General features: G+C 41.0%; 2 protein-coding genes across 3 annotated transcripts in view; one reads left to right on the top strand and one right to left on the bottom strand.

The window, feature by feature from the left end:
* The window catches only part of LOC135223583 (zinc finger and BTB domain-containing protein 14-like), a 315,347-nt gene that overhangs the window by 1,789 nt on the left and 291,249 nt on the right, over positions 1-22,309 (top strand). The gene's annotated exons all lie outside the window — the stretch shown is intronic.
* Positions 7,111-22,309, bottom strand: part of LOC135224151 (uncharacterized) — a 63,368-nt gene continuing 48,169 nt past the window's right edge. Inside the window, exon 3 of the mRNA XM_064263030.1 lies at positions 7,111-7,566. Within this exon, the coding sequence (XP_064119100.1) occupies positions 7,126-7,566 (441 nt within the window). The 3' untranslated portion in view covers positions 7,111-7,125. The remainder of the gene's footprint in view (positions 7,567-22,309) is intronic.

Raw genomic sequence — 22,309 nt, 5'->3', positions numbered from 1 at the left:
CTCTTTTCTCCCCCTTGACCGTCACCACCTTTTCCCACAAGCAGTGGTGAATGTGATCACCTTAGAACCTCAAAAGAAATCAACCCACGACCTTTAGCCCGAGCAACAAAGGGGCAGAATCATAGATTGTGGAAGTGCTAAAGGAAGGGTACTCAATATTTTTCAGAGAGGGGCCACCTCTAGTCAACACACTGATTGCATTGACTGTGTACTCTGCAGCATCAAAAAAAGCTTTTTTGGTCCTTTTGGAGGAGGTCTCATCACTCCTCAAGAAAGGAGTGATAGTAGTAGTAGAGGACATCACGTCGATGGGATTCTACAATCAGTAGTTTGTAGTCCCAAAATCCACAGGAGGATGGAGACCAGTCCTCGATAAGAGCGCACTGAATTTCTAATCAAGAAAGCAAGATTCAAGATGGAAACAGATCAGTCCATTCTTGAGTCCATCCATAGACCTACAAATATTTCCACATCCCGATTCATCCTGCGTCAAGAAAGTGTTTGAGGTTCCTGTACCATAACAAGTTTTCCCATTTAAGAGCACTGTGCTTTGGCCTGTCGACAGCCCCACAGTTTCTTTACTGGAGTCCGAGCCCCCCAGCAAAGTGGCTACACCTGATAGGTATCAACATCCTCTTGTACTTGGACAATTGGCTTATTCATTCGCCCACGAAATTACAATGCATGGAGGACCTTCGAAAAACACTACTTTTGACTTATAACTTAGGACTATTGATAAATCATTAAAAATCTCACTGACTCCATCTCAAAGGGTTCTTCACTTGGGGATTCAGATAGACACTAGGATTTTTTGCCTTGCATGAAGTCTGTAAGTCATTTTCTTTCAGTCCGGAATCGCTCAGCAAACAAGTGGACGAGTCTGCTGGGCACTTTGTCATCAAAAAGAAGAATTAATCAGGTTAGGGAGACTGCATTTGAGAGCCCTACAATTCTTTCTGAAGACCAGTAGGAAACAGAAAGACTCACCGGATTCTTTCGTCATTTCAGTTACGAACACAATCAAAGAAGATATGCAGTGGTGGCAATCTGCGGACAGATATGTAGAAGCAAAGTCTTTGCTTCCTCTGAACCCAGACCTAGGCTTCTTCTCTGATGCATCAGACACAGGCTGGGGAGCCCATCTAAGAGACAAGGAAATGTCAGGAACTTGGTCTCCAGAAAAGAAAGCAGCTTCCACATCAAAAACAAAAAATCGAAAGTGATTAATTTGCGCCTCATGCACTTCCAGGAGGAAGCGCACAACTAAGTTATATCAGTCCACTCGGACAATACCATGGCTCTAGTGTAGTACATCAGCTGACAAGGGGGAACTCACTCCTTTTCTCTCTTTGAGACAGGGAAGTCAACTTTCGGGTTTGGGCAGTCGGAAGGGAATAGGTTCATCAACAGAATCATCCAAGGAAATTAATGTACTATTGGCAGATGAATTAAGTCAACACTGCCAAATCCTCCCCACGGAATGGACCCTGGACCTTCAAATATGTGAAGACGTGGAAACTGTGGGGGAAGCCATTCCTGTAAATATTTGCCACATTCAAGAATTAATGCCTGCCTCTATTCTGCTTTCCTTTTCAGGACCCTCTAGCAAGGGCAGCAGAAGCTCTCCTACAAGATTGGTCCAATCTGGTTTGTACACATTCCCCCCGTTCAGTATGATCAGGGAGACTGAACAACCTTCAGCCTTATCCATATGTCAAGATGACCTTCAGAGCTCCTTTCTGGCCCCAGGAGTGGTTTGCAGACCTTCTAGGTCTATTGGTGGACTATCCAAAGCTCCTTCCCACAATTCCAGAGCTGCTCAGACAGCCAAACAGTAGAGTTTGGTGCAGAAGACAACATCTCGTCTTCTAAGACATTTTTGACGCAGCTGGCAGACTTCCTCTGTATCTGAGACCCTCCAGAGGCCTCTCTTCATTAACCATTAGGGGCTAAAAATCCATGTTCTGTTCCATCTTTCATCACAAGTTCTGACAAGACATCTCAGACCTCATTACTAAAATCCTTTGACTTCTCCAAATCTAAAACAGAGCAGGCAGTTTGGAGTTTTGACATAGTCCTCAAATGGATCTCAGGACCAAATTTTGAACCCTTTTGCTTAATCTCTCGGAAAGACATAACCAGGAAGACATTTCTTATGGCACTAGCGACAGCTAAGAGGGTCGTGAACTCCTCATCTTGGACAAAAAGGGTGGGTTTCTCCCAGGGAGATGCATTTTCCTCCCTAACTTTGGGTTTTCTTCCAAAACCCAAAATAATCTTGAAACCCTGGTCTCATCCTTTACTGTCAAGGATTTGATGGATATTCTAGGTCTAGATGAAGAGGAAAGATTTCTTTGTCCTGTGAGATTGAGAAGATCAGAGGCCCAGCAAGCAATCTATAGTTTCAGTAAATAACCCTTTGAACCACTTTCAAAGAACACTACCTTGTTCGTTTTAAGGGACCTAATCCTGGAAGCTCATTCACAGATTGGAGGATTCTCTACCCACCCCTTGAAGATGAAAGCTTATGAGGTGAGAGCAATAGCCACCTCATTAGCCTTCAAGCATAACTTGTCCCTGTCTTCAATTCTCCAAACGACTTACTGGAGATGTAAGTCAGTTTTTGCAAGGCACTATCTGCAAAATATTGAAAACACCTATGACAACCCCAGTACCTTGGGAACTTTCTGTAGCGGGTACAATCATGGGGAGGAAGCATAGGGAGCAACCCTTCTGCTCCAAGCAAACCTTCATAATGTCTTTTTATATTGTGTTCTAAAGAGCCTGAAAGGTACTGTATACCCAGAGTACCTACCAGTTTTTAAGCGAGGTCATGGATTTTTAATCTGTTGGTTTTGGTTCCTGGTACTGAACCCTGGGCAGGGGGGAGATTTTAAAGCTTTGTAGGCCATCGGAAGTATCTTTTGCTGCACAGATCTTGTAAACTCTTTCGCAGCTATCAGAATACCTTTGCTGGAAAGTTCCCATGTCAGTAGAGGTGTTCAATGGCTATACTGCCAACTACTACAGCAGGTTGAGATGAGCTTCAACCAGAGACAGTATCTACCTGCAGTAGCTCTCTCTCCAGGAAGGGAACTATAACCATTTATCGAAGCTAACATAATATATATCCTTAATAATATTAAACTATAAGATTTTGGATTATATGTTCCAAGCCATTCCCCATCACCTATCAATGTTTTTTTTTATTGGGATTCAGCAATTAATTACTGGGTAAGTTGTTTAAATAAAATAGCATTTCTATAACAAAATAAAGTTTTATTTATACTTATCCAATAGTTACGAGTAGAGCCCCCTCCTCCCTCACAGAGTCATTTTAGCAAAAACAAATTGAAGTGCTTTTATGCATTATGCCTCTCTTTCCAGAAAGTGGGCGGGGCCTAGTCACCTATTCAGACAGAAGTGTATTTCTGCGATTTTTGAACATTCAAGCTGCCATGAAGTAGAAACTACAGCAATGTAATTACTTGGTAAGTATAAATAAAACTATTTATTATAAAATGTCATATTTGTTACTGCCTCCATATATTAATATAATGAACAATTACCTTTGTTGAACCAGCCCGAAAAGAGCCGTTGTTAATTCTCAGACGTCTGGATAAACTAATCCTTTATAATAATAATTACCTTTGCCAATTAAATAGAGAAAAGGTACTGTCTTCATTATGTCTGTGTATTAAGAACATACTGGTACGTTCAAAATAATTCACCAATTCCTTTTTTTAAACTTGCAGAATCCATTCATTGGGTGAATACCACCCCCAACACCACACTTAATCATGGAAAGCATCTATGGATATTCTTATGGAATAAAGCATTGTAGATGTGTATTGTTCTGTCATTCTATCAGAAAATATTTGGACATTAAGGGGGCCGGCCGAACCCCTATATGTATATGGTGGTTATAGGGCGAAAAAAGAAAAATGCAGTCATGAAAAATTCATGGAGCTTCATATGGCAATTGAGAATACATATACGAAATATTTCGTCAAAATTCCTCTTACTTCGTAGTTACAGGGTAATTAGTTAACATAACTCAATAAGCTAAAACATTGATCCGTACAAGAAAATGCAATATTTCTTCTATTATCGTAAATCTTGATAAGTATTGTTCAAAGAAAGTTGGGAGAAATGCATCTGTAGATATTCCCCGAGTCGAGAAGGGAGACTTCAGCTCAGCTACCAAGTCCAGTCATGATTTAGTGCGATCACAAACTTCAAGTGGTTTACACGTTCGATTTCACCTCTGACATTCGCTTGCTTTTAACATATGTTTATCTGTTTCGGCAAGAATTTCATCATGCCAATGAGGAAAAGACAAGGAAAACATCTCCCTAACAACAGACGAAGAAAATCGCTCAAGTATTATTACGGAATATCATAATATGCGTAGTTAGTGAAGAGAGAGGGGAGGGTTGCGTAGTAACGCCCCCGTCTTGCCTGACAGCACAAGCACACTGTGCCCAAGGCTACAATCTTTGAGCAAAGAGATCTTCATTTATGATAAATAACAAAGTTTTGGTTTTTTAATAAACCAAAATGGAATAAATGAAATTCATAATAATCATGATTTATTAAATTGTCTTTGTAATAAGAGAGTACACCTTCGAGTTTCACCTTTGACATTCTCTTGCATTTACGTTTGTTTATCTTTGTTTCGGCAAGAATTTCATCATGCCAAAAAGGAAAATACAAGGAAAACATCTCGCTTACATACAGAAGAAGAAAATTCGCTGTAATAAGCCGAGTTAGTGAAGGGGAGGGAGAGAATTGCGTAGGAAGGAGTGCCCCATCTTGCCTCAAGCAGTCCCCCCAGGCTACAATATATGAGCAAAGGGATCATCATTTATGATTAAATTATGATAAATAAAATAGTTTTGGTTTATTAATACACAAAAAGAAATATACATTCATAATAATCATTATTTATTAACACTGTCTTTTTATAGAAATACGAAGGAAACTTTGAACGCCTGTAGTATCTCAAAACTATACTTATTGACCTTCAAAATCTATCTTCTCCCTTAGTTTTAAAGCTATAACACTGGAATTTGGTATATAACTCAGAAAGACATTATAGAACAATCAAATAGAGCCCCTTTTTTCCAATTTTTGTTTTGTCTTTTTTTTATAAATTTTTTTCTCCTAATTTATAGGGTTTATTTTTTTACCATATTGAAAAATTCATATCTAGCAAAAAAACACTTTTAGAAAAAAAACTCCCCATTCGATTGGAGGTCTACATCAGGTCTATATATGGTAGTAATCCCAGGTCATAATATTGAATATCAAGGGAGGAGATAGAATTTGAAAAATGGTTATTTTCGGGATAAATCGCCCTGGCGTCACAAAACCAAAGGTCAGAGGCGAAAATGATATGCGGTTTGGAGATGTCTCAAGTCACCTTATTAAGTGGTATGAATATCAAAGTCCTGTCCTTAAAAAATGGCATTAGCCGGCCGGCCCCCTTCAAAAAAACAATGATATATTTGCTAAGGCAGTTGGTTATCTGCAAGACCAAAAGATACATGATCTACATCAAACTTCACACCTGAGTGACCAGGGAAAGATAAATTCTCTACTCTCAGCACTAATTACAAATCAGCTGGTGTCCAGTGAGCCATTTTTCTGGACTGTCATAGATGATGCCTGAAGGATCTGTCTTTAATGAGGTGAAAAAACAACTTCAATAGCAAAATGAACTGAATAAAGCATAAAAAGCCTGAAGCAATGTAACTTGGATTTACAGGGAAACTGTAAAGAACCTACAGCAGAGTTTACAGTTTAATACCCATGGCACAGTAAGGGGTAATGCCTTCATAGACATAAATTCAAGGGGTCCTGTTCTGTTTATGATAGCTTCAATTAACTATTCTGATGAGAAGGGCCTAAGAAATTCCTCCACCCTTGTCTTTCACTTTGCATTACATATCTCCCACAAAACCTCCATTTATCTCTAATGCCATCTTCTTATAGTTCTCTTCCAATTAAGTCTGGGTCTTCAAACTCTTCTGGTGCCTATGTAAGGCGAGCTGACAACACCAAGTAATATTCTCCAATTAGTTGGGTTAAGGATGTGTCAGAGCCATCTTTATCTCTTCATTCTCTCATTTATCTAACTTGCCATCTGACTAAATAGTTATCTTAAACCTTTATTCTTAGAGTGGCAAAGTTATCTAAATTTTCATTGTCTTACCAAGATTCATGCCTGTACAGTATAGCAATAAAGATCATATATACTAAAGTATATAATTTTACCTTTGTATGTAATTCCAGTTTAATTGATTGCCATAGCTTATACAGCCTGACTACTATTTGATTTGCTTTTTTTCTTTCTTTTCTCCATCTTAAGTTTTCTCATCCCTTTCTGCAAACTCTATCTTCATTCCTTCCGTTGTTCTTGGATTTACTTAAAATACCATCTCTCTAGATATATGATGCATTTTGCAAAGCTTGCTTTGTAAAACTTGGGGTGTCCAGTTGATTAAAACAGTATCATTTGCATCATTTCCCCTCCATGGGGTCTTTCAGCCTCAATACCACCTATCATGTCTATGTCTTTGTCTAATCTCCTTGTCCATGATTTCTTTCTTCGGATTGGCTACATGTTTTTATTTAAATAGTCCCACACCTACTTTTTTCTAACAAGCCACTTCTCAGCCCCTCTTATCATATATCCAAACCAACTCAATCCTTGAGATTTCAATTTTAACAAAATCAGAGAAAACATACAAGTTTGGCCTGATTATACAGAGGTTTAACAAGCCCATCAAGTACCTTTCCTAGCCTCTCACAGAGCTCACCTAAGGGACCTTTCTTTAAATAAGAGCACAGCAAAGTTAAAGTTCAATAACTAAGAGGAACAGATGTAAAGTAAAATAGTGTTGTGAAGTCTCTTAATGCTCCAGAGAACCTAACTTTTTAAAAATGGCCAGTAACCTTGACAAAAAATGTCGCCAACCTCCACTTTGTAAAATAGGGAAGCTAAAAAGTGCCTAAAACTCTATCAGTATGTAAACTGTTTCATATGAGCTCTATATAAATTTAAATCCATCAATCTATTAAGATTTTCAAGTGGTACTTCCGTACCAACTGAAATAACGACTATAAGCAACCTACCCATTTTTGACAAAACACACTGTATCCTACCTGCACAGGCATCTTTGAAGAGATTTTCATTAGAGGTGGAGGTTCCCTCAGAGGTTGAAGTAGCCTTAAAGGGGAAGGATGCTGGGGAGGCCTTAATGGAGGAGGTTGCTGGAGAGGTCTTATGGAAGACGGTTGCTGGGGAGGTCCTAATGAGGACAGATGCTGGGAAAGTCTTATTGTAGAAGGTTGCTGATGTCTTAAAATAGGAGGTTGCTGAGATTTCAATGGTATAGTTAGGGGAACATTGGGTTGAACTCTATGCCATGGTAAACGGATTGGACTTGATTTTGTATGAACTGGTCTTAGTAATTCTCGACGTAGTTGTGATTCACATCCATCCTGAGAAGGGGGTTCTGTGCTTTGAACATTCAAATGTTCATTTGACTTGTCAAACTCCTGTAAATACATAAAATCACTCCACTAAAATGTAATATCACATACAAAGATCTATTAATGCATTCTGAATAATCAAAAGTCTAAGGCAACATAAAATATTCCCAATTTATGGCTATCCATATTAAAATACAAAAATAAAATTTCCTAGCATTGAAATTGAGGCAAAAAATTAATTGGACAAACATACACATAAAAAAAACAGTACAGTATATAGTAATCCCTCAATTATCCAACTTGCCATTATCCGACACATTGGGACAAGGGGCCCAAAGGTAATGTATATACTCGTGTCATATTTGACTTAATGTTATGCTCGACCCCATTTTTTAATGCATAGATTAGGGTTTCTGCATATACCCCTAAGTAATGTTTGATTTTTTATTCTTGCAACAAGCCTAGCCTAGTCAAAGATTTTGACATAAAAAATTGAGTTCAACTGAGAAGCTAAGAGCTTAGAATATGCCTATAAAATGTATGAAAATTCTGTATATACTCATTTTAAATCATTAACTATAATAAACAAAAGGAAAAAACTTCCAACCTTCTTAGTTTACATTTGCTTTGTCATAACTGTAATTAGTCAATCTCTCTTCAACCACTAAAACTAGCTAACAGTATACATAAAAACCATTCAATTCTATTCTTTAATCTCTCTTTACCCAATTTCACTAATTTTTTAACTCTATTCCCATGGTACTATTTCTTATATATCAAAACTTTTAAAAGTACTTTTACTCAATAGCCTTCATTATGTCCTCAAATACATACAGGAAGTTTACTGCTAAATTTAAACTGCAAGTGATCAATTTTGCTGAAGCAAGTAACAATGTACATGCTGCTAACATATATGGCATATCAGAAGTGTTCGTGATTGGAGAAAGAGAAAGGAAAGTTTAACTAAAATGCCATTGTACAAATGTGCCAGCTGTGGAAAGAGTTGTAAGTAGCCACACCTGGAAAAAAAAAACAAAGCTGAAGAAAGGGTTACCAACAATTGGAATGCAGGATGCAGCAGCTTATAACAGCTATAAGAATTGTTGCCTTGAAGGACACTAAAAAATCACGGAATACCCGAATATGTTGCTAGTGCTGGCTGATGCTTCTGGTTCATGAAAAGAAATAATCTAGTTCTTAGAAGACGAACTAAAATTGTGCAAAAGCTACCTAAGGAACTGGAAGAGAAGATAATAGAATTTCAGAGATCTGTCACTGCTCTTCATAAGAAACTAATTCGAGTAACATAGGAAATATGGATGAAACTCCAGTGACTTTTGATTTGCCTTTTGATAAAGCTGGGGCAAAATTAGTTTTGATAAAAACGACTGGATGTGAAAAAACTGTTACAGTAGTTCTGACTTGCATGGTTGATGGGAAAAAATTAAAGCCAACGGTAACTTTTAAGAGGAAAACGACCCCAAACGAGAAATTCCCCAGAGGAGTCATCATCCATGTTCATCCACAGGGTAAGATGGATGAAGAAGGCTGTAAGCTCTGGTTAAGGAAAGTAAGGGAAGGCAGGCCTACAGGGCTACTAAAAGGATCTGGCACCGGTGAACAGAATATCTCCAGCTTCCTGTTGAAGCAAGTTGCCAAAAAACAAAAAAAAAAGGTCCAGCATGGGTCTCCCCCAAACCTGGAAAAGCTTGTCTGCTACCACTTGATGAAGGGACCACTCTGTGCCTAGGATCTGATCCTGACGATTGAGTTTGTCTGCGACCATATTCCATTTGCCTGGGATATACCTAGCTGAGAGCTCTACCGACTTAGTGACTGCCCACTGGTGAAGCTCGACGGTCAAGGCGTGAAGTTTGACAAGAAACCAGGCCTCCTTGTTTGTTCACATAGGCTACCACCGTGGTGTTGTCCGACATGAGAACAACAAAATGACCTTCAACCTTCTCCTGAAACTCCTTCAGACCTAGGAAGGCTGCCTTCAACTCCAAAAGCACTTGATATGTTGTTGCTTGTCCTCCAAACCTCCAAATGCCAGAAGCGATGAGGCCGCCTAAATGAGCCCCCAAACTGCGAGGGAGGCGTCTGAGAACAGAAGGAAGTCTAGTGGAAGAGAATGCAGAGGGACACCCTTCGAAAGATTCTGGTCATCCAACCACCAACGAAGGTCTTCTCTCACTTTCAGAGATAGAGGAACCATTAACAGGGGTGAGTCCCCCGCCGGAGACCAGAATTCTCCGAGTCTCCATTGCAGAGACCGAAGATGAAGACGCCCATGAGGGACCAGCTTCTTCAGGGATGACAACACTCCCAGAAGAACCTGCCACTGATGAGCATGCCCAGATAGAGAATCCTTTGACTGGGTACGAGTTTCAACTTTTCCTGGTTGACTATGATCCCCAGTTCCAGCAGAACCGAAGCAGACGATCCCTGTCCTGCAGCAGCTTTTCCCTGGAAACGCCAAGACTAACCAATCGTCGAGGTACCTTGTTTGATATTGGTACTGAAGACCAATCTGTATGCTAGTCTTGATATACGGTGCTCCCCCACTTTTATGTGGTATTAGGTTCCAGACCCTGCTGCAGAAATGCAAATACCACGGAAATGGAAAAATACCCTCTAAAAATCCTTATAATTGACTTATAACTGCCACATACCAAGTACTCCATAATCTAAAATGCTTATAACTGTCTATTTTAACATTCACTGCTTAATTTGATAGTTCAAACAAAAATATACCTAGAATTATCATACTAAAAAATTTAATATTCCAACAAAAATACACCCCAAACTATCATCCCAAAACATCCAAAGACATCTTAGATTAGTATCCCATTACAACTGTTACTCTTAAGTATATATGCCCCTAAAATGCTTATAACAATGATTTACTAGTTTTAAAATATTACTATTAATGTAAACACAAAATATCTATAAAATGTTAAATACAAATTAAATAAATCTTTAACACAAATTAAATAAATCTGTCCTACTGAACATTTGACAACGTATCAAGTTATCCCTATACTGCATACATAAGCCTTTTCTCTCTCAGTACTAATCCTTTTAAAATGATCACAAATTTGCTTTTTTTATAACAACACTATTTATTCACAAATTACTGTATTTTTCCATATTGTGTATGCGACTAAATATTGGTTATTGTGTATGAGACTAAATACTGATTTTTTATGATAAAAATGATTTACAGCCTACTTAGAATTTAGTTTGTACAATATGGTTTATCATAAAAAATCTTTACAGCAATATCATTTCAGATACCTATTATGATCAGTATGGGGCCCTACCTGGAATGAACTTAACCCTTAAACGCAGAAGCAGTAAAAAAAAAAATTGTCTCCCGTGTGCCGGAGGTGTTTCGGAGTGAGCGCAGAAGCGGAAAAAAATATATTTTTCAAAAATCACAGCGCGCTTAGTTTTCAAGATTAAGAGTTCATTTTTGGCTCCTTTTTTTTGTCATTGGCTGAAGTTTAGTATGCAACCATCAGAAATGAAAAAAATTTATTTCATTATCATATATAAAATAATGCGATATAATGATAGCGCAAAAACGAATAATTCCATATAGACTAATTGTAAAGTTCAAATCGCGCTGTGCGCAAGACGGTTAAAGGTAACAAGTTACTTTTTTTTTCGTTGTAATGTACACTAAATTGCTATCATTTTGGCAGATAACACATTGTAAAACAATAAAAGCAACACAGAGAAATATTATCACAAAATAATGCATGAATTCATAACGCACGGACGTAAACAAATATTATTTTCAAAAATTCACCATAAATCTAAATATTGTCCTAAAGACTTCCAATTTCTTTCAAATTAAGACAAATGATTGAATATTACTATACTGTAAGAGTATTAGCTTACAATTGCAGTTTTTGACCATATCTGACGAGTTAAAGTTGACTGAATGTCAAATTTCTTTATATATATATTTTTATATGCAATTGTTTCGGAAATAAGAAAAGCTACAACCTTCAAATATTTTTCGTTTTATTCTACATGAAATTGCACACATTTTCATATATAAAACTCTATGAAATGCCTAATATGAAACGGAGCAAATATTCCGAGAATGGGACGTACGCATTTCGGAGATTTGTGGCAGAGAATCCGCGCGCGGAGGGAAGGAAAGATGTTTTTTTTAATTCACCATAAATCTAAATATTTTGCTAGAGACTTCAAATTTGTTTCAAAATGAAGATAAATGACTGAATATTACTAGACTGTAAGAGTTTTTAGCTTACAATTGCGTTTTTCGGACCATTTCGGTAGAGTCAAAGTGACCGAACGTGGTTTTTTTTTCTATTTATCGTGATTTATATGCAAATATTTCGAAAATGAGAAAAGATACAACCTTCAATTTATTTTTTTGTTGTATTCTACATGAAATTGCGCACATTTTCATATATAAAACTTTATGTAACGGTAATTTAAAATGGTGCAAACATTCACCATAAATCGAAATATTGTGCTAAAGACTTCCAATTTGTTGCAAAATGAAGGTAAATGCTTGAATATTACTAGAATATAAGCGTTTTAGCTTACAATTGCGTCGACCGAAGGTTGAAATTTTGGCAATTATCGTTATTTATATGAAAATATCTCAAAACTGATAAAAGCTACAACCATGGGTTTTTTTTTAGTTGTATTGTGCATGAAATTGCGCACATTTCCATATACTATAAAACTTTATATAACGGCTAATTTTAAAATGGTGCAAACATTACCACAATCGCATGTATGATTTTTTCGGAAGAGTTACCGCACGGACGTAAGGAAAAAGTTTTTTCATAAATTCACCATAAATCGAAATATTGTGCTAAAGACTTCCAATTAGTTGCAAAATTAAGGTAAATGATTGAATATTACTAAAATATAAGAGTTTTAGCTTACAAATGCGTTTTTTCGACCATTGCGGTAGAGTCAAAGTTGACCGAAGGTTGAAATTTTGGCAATTATCGTTATTTATATAAAACTGATAAAAGCTACAATCATGAGTATTTTATTGTTGTATTCTACATAAAAATGCGCACATTTTCATATATAATACTTCATGTAACGGCTAATTTACAATGGTACAAAAATTATGTCAAAGTGACGAAATAATTTCCGAGATGTGTCACAGATACTTTTTAGTGCGGCAAGAAAGAAATTCACGCTTGCGCGCCTGCGTAACGATTGTAAACAAAACAACACCTTGATCCGTGAACTCCCAGCATCCCCCAAGGCGCGTGATTCAAAAGTTTTAGGCTGGTAGGCCTATAAGTATTTTTCCGCGAATTTTAAAAAAAAACTTTTCTGGGCTCAGCTCGTGTCGCTGCGCGAAATATCCTTTAATCTATTATTTCTAGGGTAAATGTACTAACACATACCAGAGAATAAATAAAATAAAGAAAAAGGTCAGTATAACTGACTCGCTCACCCTCCAGGAGGGTGTCGGTATGAACACTAGGCGAGTGAGACCACAACACGAGCCAAATGCCAATAGAAATCTCCCACTACCAAATCCCTCCAAGAGGGGAGCCGACCCACAGGGTGAGCAGCTCGTACTACTACTACTCCATCCCATGCTGTCGACTGCTGCGCCCCTGGTGGCCATCCTTTTTCGTTAGCTCGCACGAGTCACAAGTGCTATTTTTCTCTCTGTGTTTTTTTGTGCCCTTTCCCTTTCTTCGGATTTTCGATAATGGAGCGTACAGCTATTGCAGCAGCTAAGTTAAGTACTCAGTATTTACGGTTAGTGCGTTTTTTCCGTCCCTGAGACAGTATTTGCCGTTTTTTAGGTATAAATACGTTCTCGGGGTCGGAAGCATGGCGGCATGGGGTCCTGCCTCGTGATGGGTTCGTTCTTGGTCTTCCATACCTGGAACATCCCCCCTTTCATTTACGCTCTATTTTGATTATCCGCGTCATTAAGGTCTACTCAGGTTGTCATGCATGCATGTTTATCACCTTATGTAGGCTTTTTCTATCCGATACCCTAGTCTGGGTTCTTCGTATCGGGCCCCTGGACTAGCTTTGAGTGGTAGGGACTTGCCTTCGGGTTAGTCGTACACTCCTGGATTTTTTTCTCCTACTTTTTTACCTTCTTTCTTTCATTTTTATTTTATTTATTTGTGTATTTTGTCATTATTAGGTTAGTTTGGCGTCTGGCTTAGCCTAGGTCCCGGCTCGCAGAGCCTATTCTACCGCTGATCAGTTCGGTTGCTTCCACATAGCTTCTCTCTGATCAGTTGGTTTCAGCCCTATGGGCTATAGGCTACCGCTTTTCAGTTCAGGTTGCTTCCCGATAGCTTCTCTCTGATCAGTTGGTTGGCCTAGGTTGGGTTACCGTATCCCAGTTATCGCCTCGTGGTCACTGTGTGATCACGGGTCGGCCAGACGCCTGCCCAGTCCCCTCTCCCCCTACCCCGCTCTCCCATAGAGTCGGGCGGGGGTGGGTCGGTCTGTCCTTGCTCGCCTCACATACCCGAGCCTGCCTCCCCCTCTCCCCTCCACCGGAGGGGCTAGGGAGTCGGACAGACCCAGACTGGATCCGACCTCTCCGCTTCTCGGTTCCGGCCGGGTTGGTACGTTGTGGGGGGGGCCCTGGCCTTCCCCCCCCCCCACCCCCTCCGTTACTGCCTTGTCGCTCCGAGTTAGCTCGAGCATGTATGTCCTCTCGCCCTTCCCTCCTTACTAGAGCTCCTCCCTATCGGAGTTCTGGTATCCAGCGGAAGGAGATAGTCCAACCATAGTTGGACAGGTGCATACAGCAGGTCTCTACTAACCTTACCGTTAGCTGAGTTACTACACTCCGCTTCAACTGGACCTAGTCCGGTTCGCTTGTGCTTAGGTTTAAGTTATTTTTAAGTTTATCTTAATTATCTTAAACCAATCCCCCCCCCTCCCTCCCTATATTGTACCGGATCTTTCCGGGATTATAGCCTATTCAGGCAATGCAGGGAGGGGTTATGCCCAAATTTTTTCCGAGCTCCGCATGTAACGGAGTTCTTTTGCCCTTTAGTCTGTAAGTGTTATCCCTCTAAGATACTCATGTGTCTTCCCACTTACAGGCCACCAACTGTGAGCATCCGGGATGTTCCGCTACACTTCAGGACCCCTGTGGACACGAAGTTTGCCGGTCCCATGCTCCATGCGCGACTCCGCACGGTGACATCCAGGTCTGGTACCATGAAACGTGTACCATATGTTACGATCTGGTGAGCCAGCTTTTGGAAGGCGTAAGTATTCCACCTCCAGTAGCTGCTTCGCTTCTTTTAGTACTTAAGTTTCCATCATTTATTAACTTAAGACATCTAGTTTAAGTTATACTCTAAGTTTTAGTTCTAAGTGATTCTTAAGTCTAAAATACGTCCTCTCTTACAGGCTCCGGCAGTAAGGGATACAGCACTGGCTACCCTGCGGGCCTGGGTCGGAGGTTTTGGCAAGAACGCCGCCAGGGTCACAGCCCTACAATTCTTGAGAAGCGTTTGGCATTGCTCATCTTTACCCGGAGGCAAGGCGACAGGGTACGTCGACCCGGTAGATGCGGACCCGTCTATTGCCTTCATCCAACAACAACTGGCGGCCTCTTTAACTGAACAAGACCAGGATATCTCCACGGATGTCGCTACCCTGGATATTAATGTTGAACCTATGGTAGGTATAGACGACCTGTTGGTCGAGGTAAGTAATGCAGGTACCCAAGGGTCTCCCTTGAGTCTGACTGTCTCTTCTACTCCTGCAACTTCTCCATCCTTCCAAGGCTTTACGGCTGATGAATTGTATACTCCTCCTGAGGCTTCGGTTAGACCTAAGATCAAGTCTAAAATAATGACCTTGACTAAGACGTCATCGTCTTCGAAGAAGACGTCCTCGTCTTCTTCCTCGCGTAAGTCTCCGGCTCGTAATCCCGGCCCAGACAGGTCTAAAGGCTCTAGCTCCGGCTCTAAGTCCTCGAAAAGTAAACCCAAGGAGAGATCTCGTACCCCGGCAGTATCACCAGTTCCGCTACCTTTGGTTTCCTATTCAGAGCCTACCCTCCACCTCCGCAGCAGCTCCGGCTTTGGACTCCAATGCTGGCCTGTTGCAACAGGTGGGCGATCTAGTGGGTACCCTTAAGAGTAGTATGGAACAAATGATATCTCGCCTATCGGACAGGATCACTTCTCAGGATTCTATTATAGCCGGTCTAAGAGAAGCCCCTCTAGCCTCTCCCTCAACCTCCAACACTAGTGGATCTCAGCTTCCCCCGTATGACTCGCTGCCCCGCCTTTCTCCATTGAACCAATCCTTGGAGAGTAGCGTCATATGCCCCTTCCAGGATGGTCTTATCTCCATACCGGAGTTCGGAACTCGAAGAATAGAGGACTTCTAGTTCTACCCGGAAGCCTACAGCCTCCTTTTATAGGCTACGCAAGGCTCACGCCTTCGGCTATGGTTCGGGACGATAGGGTACCAAAGGAGACAGTCCTCTATTCTAGAGACCAGGCTCAGCGAGAATGGCTCAGATGTTTAGAGGACATGGATTGTTCAAACACCAAAGTACAACCATTTAAAAGTCCCTTTACCATTTTCACAATGGATGAAAGTACCCCGCTCCCGTTCCTAACCAAGATAGCAAGGTCGACCATCTCAGCAGCTCAGAAGGGGGAACCCATGCCTCAGTTGAAAGAAGCAGATCCCACATCTCCATTGCTCCCTTCAATCGGAGAATTGTGGGAAGACTTGCCAAATACATTCTCAGCTGGCAAACTCAAACCTGACTGTGCTATGGAGCAGTTTGGTGAAAAGCTACCCAGGCTCCCAGATAGTCTTATTCAGGCTGAATTTGACTCAAAATCACGACTAGCCAGATCAATCAACTCGATGGCTATGTCTGAGGTAGCAACCATGGCTTATGGTTCAGAACCAATTTTTAAGCTTATGACCAAAGCCCTGACTCAAACGGTGCAGTCAGATATGTTCGAGTTTGCCACTGCTAGAACGAATTGTAGGAAGCATGTCCTGCTAGAGGCAACCATTCGTCACGAAACCGAATGGTTACTCTCTTCCAACATCTGGGGCGCAGATCTCTTCCCAGAGGCCATGGTTAAGGAAGTACAGGCAGAGGCTACGAGGTTGAACCAGAGCCTTAAAGACCGTTGGGGTCTTACGGCTAGGAGGAGCAAGACCTGACACCTAAAGGTAAGGGACAAAGGAAACCCAGACGTTTCCAACCTTACCAAAAGAAACACCGCGCTTCCCCCAGCAAGTTCCAGCTGTGCCGTTAGTGCAGACTGCCCAACCCTCCACGTCTAAAGGTCAATCACAACCTATTTATGTGATATCCCCTCTAGCCTCAACCCTCCACCTCATATGCCATCTCTCCAGCTTACAATCAAGCCTTCGAGAGTCAAGCTTCTCAGAAGTATGACCGCTCGGGCAAGGGAGGCAGAGGTAAGCGGTCCTTTCGTGGAAGAGGATCGGGAGACCCCTTCAATAGGGGAAAGCACTTCAGAGGAGGCCGAGGTGGTTACAAGAACCAATGAAGAACTTCAGGTAGGTAGGGAGGCTGTTTCACTTTCGCCACCGGTGGAACTTCAGCCAGTGGGCTCAGAGCATAGTGTCAAAAGGGCTGGGTTTGAGCTGGTTGACGAACCCACCTCCAGCCAGACCTTTCCGTCAACTTCCTTCCAAAGAATTGACAGAATACGCAGAGGACCTCCTTCAGAAAGGAGCTATAGCCAAAGTCAAGAGGTTAAAATTTCAAGGTCGCTTGTTCAGCGTGCCAAAGAAAGGCTCAAACAAAAGAAGAGTAATCTTAGACTTGTCCCGCTTAAACTTAGCCATCCGCTGCGACAAGTTCAAGATGCTCACGATCTCACAGGTGCGGACCTTACTTCCCCGTGGGGCCGTCCACCTCTATCGATCTTACAGACGCCTACTATCATATCCCTATTGCAAGGCACTTCCGTCCATATCTGGGATTCAAGATAGGAGACCAGACATTCTCCTTCAAGGTAGTTCCATTCGGGCTCAACGTGGCACCCAGGGTGTTCACGAAGCTAGCGGAAGTAGTAGTGCAAACAGCCTCAGCAGAGCGCAAGGGATTATGGTAGTGGCGTATCTCGACGATTGGTTGATCTGGGCCCCATCAGTCGAAGAATGCAACAAGGCCACACTGAAAGTGATCCAGTTCCTAGATATCTAGGATTCAAGATAAACAAATCCAAGTCGAGACTCACTCCAGAGTCAAACTTTCAGTGGCTAGGCATTCAATGGAATCTATCCTCACACACTCTGTCCGATTCCATCTACCAAAAGGAAAGGAAAGAAATAGCGAAGTCAGGTCCAGCAATTTTTCTGAAATCACAAACTGGCATCCAGGAGAGCTCAGGAAAGGATCCTCGGCTCTCTCCAGTTTGCTTCAGTAACGAACATCTTGATGAAAGCCAAATTGAAAGACCTAACCAGGATCTGGCGCTCACGAGCAAATGTCAGGTCCAGGGACAAGCTATCCTCAGTGCCTCTGATTCTAAAGAATCGGCTTCGACCGTGGGCAAAAGTCAAGAATCTATCAGTGTCAGTACCCCTTCAGTTCCCTCCACCAGGGATCACCATCCACACAGACGCGTCCTTAAGCGGCTGGGGAGGGTACTCCCAAGTCAAAAAGGTTCAAGGGATTTGGTCACCTCAGTTCCGTCAGTTTCACATAAACGTACTGGAGGCAATGGCAGTATTCTTGACTCTGAAAAGATTACTCCCACCAAGGTACTCCCACATAAAGCTAGTCCTGGACAGCGCAGTGGTAGTACATTGCATAAACAGAGGAGGCTCCAAGTCACGTCATCTAAATCACGTCATGATAGCCATCTTCTCCCTGGCAGACAAATTCAGTTGGCATCTTTCCTCCACCCACATAGCTGGAGTCAGAAACGTCATAGCAGACGCCCTATCCCGATCAGTACCCCTAGAGTCGGAATGGTCACTAGACGACAGTTCGTTCCAATGGATCCTTCAAAGAGTCCCAGGGCTTCAGGTGGACCTATTCGCATCCCAAGCGAACCACAAACTACCGTGTTATGTAGCCCCCAACCTGGACCCTCTGGCTTACGCCACGACGCCCTAGCTCTAGACTGGAACAACTGGGGGAAGATTTACGTCTTCCCTCCAGTGAATCTCCGTATGAAAGTATCGGACAAACTCAGGACATTCAAGGGTCAAGTGGCTCTAGTAGCCCCAGACTGGCCGAAGAGCAATTGGTACCCCCTGATTCTGGAACTGGGCCTTCGTCCCCTTCGGATCCCCAGTCCCAAGCTCTCCCAGTCAGTACAAACGAAGACTGTGTTCGCTTCCTCAGGGATTCTCAAAACCCTAACTTTATGGATTTCATGAAGTTTGCGGCAAAAGAGATGCGAATATTGACCCTCAGAATATTCTCTTCTTGGAATCCGATAAAAGGGATTCAACTTTGAGGCAGTATGATGCTGCTGTCAAAAAGTTAGCACCTTCCTGAGAGAGTCAGATATCAGAATCATGACAGTTAATTTCAGCTATATCCTTCTTCAGATCCTTATTTGAAAAAGGTTTAGCAGCTAGCACGATTACGACAAACAAGTCAGCCTTGAAAAAGATATTTCAATTTGGATTTACATAGACTTGACGGATACCTACTTCTCGTCTATTCCTAAGGCATGTGCTAGACTTAGGCCTTCTGTGAGGCCTACGTCAGTTTCATGGTTCTTAAACGATGTTCTAAACTGGCTTCCGAAACCGATAATGACACATGCTCGTTTATGATGCTCCTAAGGAAAACCCTATTTTTATTAAGCCTGGCTTCAGGAGCAAGAATTTCAGAACTGTCGGCTTTGTCCAGAGATCCGGATCATATTCAATTCCTTCCCACAGGGGAAGTCCTACTTTCTCCGGAACGTAGCTTTTTGGCAAAAAATGAAGATCCTTTGATGAGGTGGGAACCTTGGAAAGTATTACCTCTTCCACAAGATGTATCCCTTTGTCCAGTTTCAACCTTACGAGCCTTTCTATCCAGGACCTCCTCATCCTCATCGGGGCCCCTCTTTAAGAGGGAAAAAGGTGGAACTTTATCCATTAAAGGCATCAGGCAACAAATCCTGTACTTTATCAAACAAGCCAATCCTGACTCTTTTCCAAAAGCACATGATGTCAGGGCAGTAGCCACCTCAATTAATTATTTCCAACACATGAACTTTGATGAGTTGAAAAAGTATACCGGATGGAAATCGCCGACAGTGTTCAAACGCCATTACCTTAAGTCCTTGGAAGCTCTGAAATTTTCAGCAGTAGCAGCGGGAAACTAGTTTCCCCTGACTCTAGTTAATTTGTAGTAGAAGATGCAGTCCTCCTTTCTACCTGCCTCACCCAACAGTTCGTCTATTCCTACATTGTTCATTTACATTCACCTTGTGCCTAGCTGCTTTTTAATAAGGTAAGAGTGCCCCTTATTTTTTTTGCTAGGGACACTCACAGATGATTATGCATATTGATCTCATGGATGTTACCCCCTTATTTTTATGCTAGGGGATACATCTCATTTATAATGGTTACGGGTTTTGTATATTAAGTCATATACATTCCTTATATATTATCATTGTTGATTAATTTGATTGTTTGAATTGCTATTATATTTTGATACATGCCTTTACACAGATACCATTTTGTTACATGTAAGCCAATTTACCTCTGTACATATGTAAATTACCTTATGTTAAGAAACATGTTTAGAATTAAGGGTAATTTAAGCATATTGTTACTTTGTATCACTGTGTATTTGTATCTTTTTAGCAATTATATTCTTTTTATTTTTACTTTATTTTATTTGAGACCTATGATTATTTTAATTTATTACTTTTGTTTACAATCTTGTGCTATTTCTCTGGTACGATTTCGCGCAGCGACACGAGCTGAGCCCAGAAAAGGGATTTTTGACGTAAGGAAAAATCTAATTTTCTGGGCGATTGCTCGTGTCGCCAGCGAAATCCCACCCTACCCATCCCTTCGCCAAGATTGTCTGCTAACTTCAGGATGGCCACCAGGGGCGCAGCAGTCGACAGCATGGGATGGAGTAGTAGTTAGTACGAGCTGATCACCCCATGTGGGTCGGCTCCCCTCTTGGAGGGATTTGGTAGTGGGAGATTTCTATTGGCATTTGGCTCGTGGTTGTGGTCTCACTCGCCTAGTGTTCATACCGACACCCTCCTGGAGGGTGAGCGAGTCAGTTATACTGACCTTTTTCTTTATTTTATTTATTCTCTGGTATGTGTTAGTACATTTACCCTAGAAATAATAGATTAAAGGATATTTCGCTGGCGACACGAGCCAATCGCCCAGAAATAGATTTTTCCTTACGTCAAAATCCCTTTTGTAAGTCGACGTAAAATATGTCCAGTCGGCACACGAGAGACAAAAAATGTCGACGTAAAATACGTCCAGTCGGCAGTAAAGGGTTAATAGAAGCATAACACTAGGTATACATATGCTGTAAATAATATTTTCATAAAAAAGGGATTTTGACGTAGGAAAAATCTATTTCTGGGCGAGGAAGCCGTGTCGCCCAGTGAAATGTGTCCTCTTTAGCACTATTTCTAGTAAAATATTGCTATGATACCAGAGAACTGCTAAATTGGACATGTCAGAAGTCTCTGACTCGCTCACCTAAATAAAAGGTGTCGGTATAGAACTGGGGCGAGTGTTAATTACACACACAATATGAAAAAATGCAGCAATTAGTGAATAAATAGTGTTGTTTCTACAAGAAAAAGGAAATTAGTAATAATTTTAGAGATATGGGTAATATAAAAAATCCGTAACAAAGTGGACTGCAGAAATGTGAAACACAAAACCGGGGGGTCACTGTATCAGAGATTTGATAGATGCTATCCAGTCTGATACAGGGTCATATGATATTATTGGGTTAATGATGCATACTAATTTAGCAGCAGAATATGCATTTCATTCCCTTCAATTCCTACGTGCTGGAATCTAACAAAGTTTTACTGATAATCTAGATTGGAGAAGTTAATGGATTTTTATTTGGATTTCTTGGACAAGTTGACTTGAAGATTTGTACTTGTTTATAGCATCAATAGCACTTCGTGAGTCAATGAAAATTATGGGAGAGATTGCTCACCTCTCAGATATTATGCCATGGAGAGGGGTAGAGGAAGGCTTAGAGAAGGGGGTTGTTTTGGAAGGTGGGTGGAGCTGGGGAGCAGTTTCCATGGCTGGGAGGGGATGTAGTGCTGGATGCATCGAGAGTGCTAGGTAGACCTAGAACTAGTTTGGCTTTGTTTTTAATGTTTCTGATGAAATTCACATTTTATTAAAGGATTTGTACAATATATTAAGATACTTGATATAAGTGGGAGAGAGAGAAACAATATTTGTTTTATGCATTACCATTATTTTCATTTATATTTTGAGCAGTATTCTTTCCATGTATTTATTTTTCAAACCAAAATATGAAAGCAATCCTGTGTGTATGCTACAAAAGAGAGAGAGAGAGAGAGAGAGAGAGAGAGAGAGAGAGAGAGAGAGAGAGAGAGAGAGAGACAAAATCAAAATCTAAGCACAGCAACACATAATACATCCTTTACTCTTTATTACAACCCTTCGTTGTGACACGTTTCAAATTACTTTTCTACCGACCCCTCAATCCCAAAACTACTTAAAGGAAGCTAGCAAACTCACTACAAATGAAATTGGGAATGAAATTACAAGATGAAAAGAGAATACTTCTAGCACTGAATACAAATGAAGGAAA

Source organism: Macrobrachium nipponense, chromosome 10 (genome assembly GCF_015104395.2).
Source record: "Macrobrachium nipponense isolate FS-2020 chromosome 10, ASM1510439v2, whole genome shotgun sequence".
Lineage (NCBI taxonomy): Eukaryota > Metazoa > Arthropoda > Malacostraca > Decapoda > Palaemonidae > Macrobrachium > Macrobrachium nipponense.
Note: the sequence above shows the minus strand (reverse complement) of the source record. Positions and strands in the feature narration are given on the sequence as shown.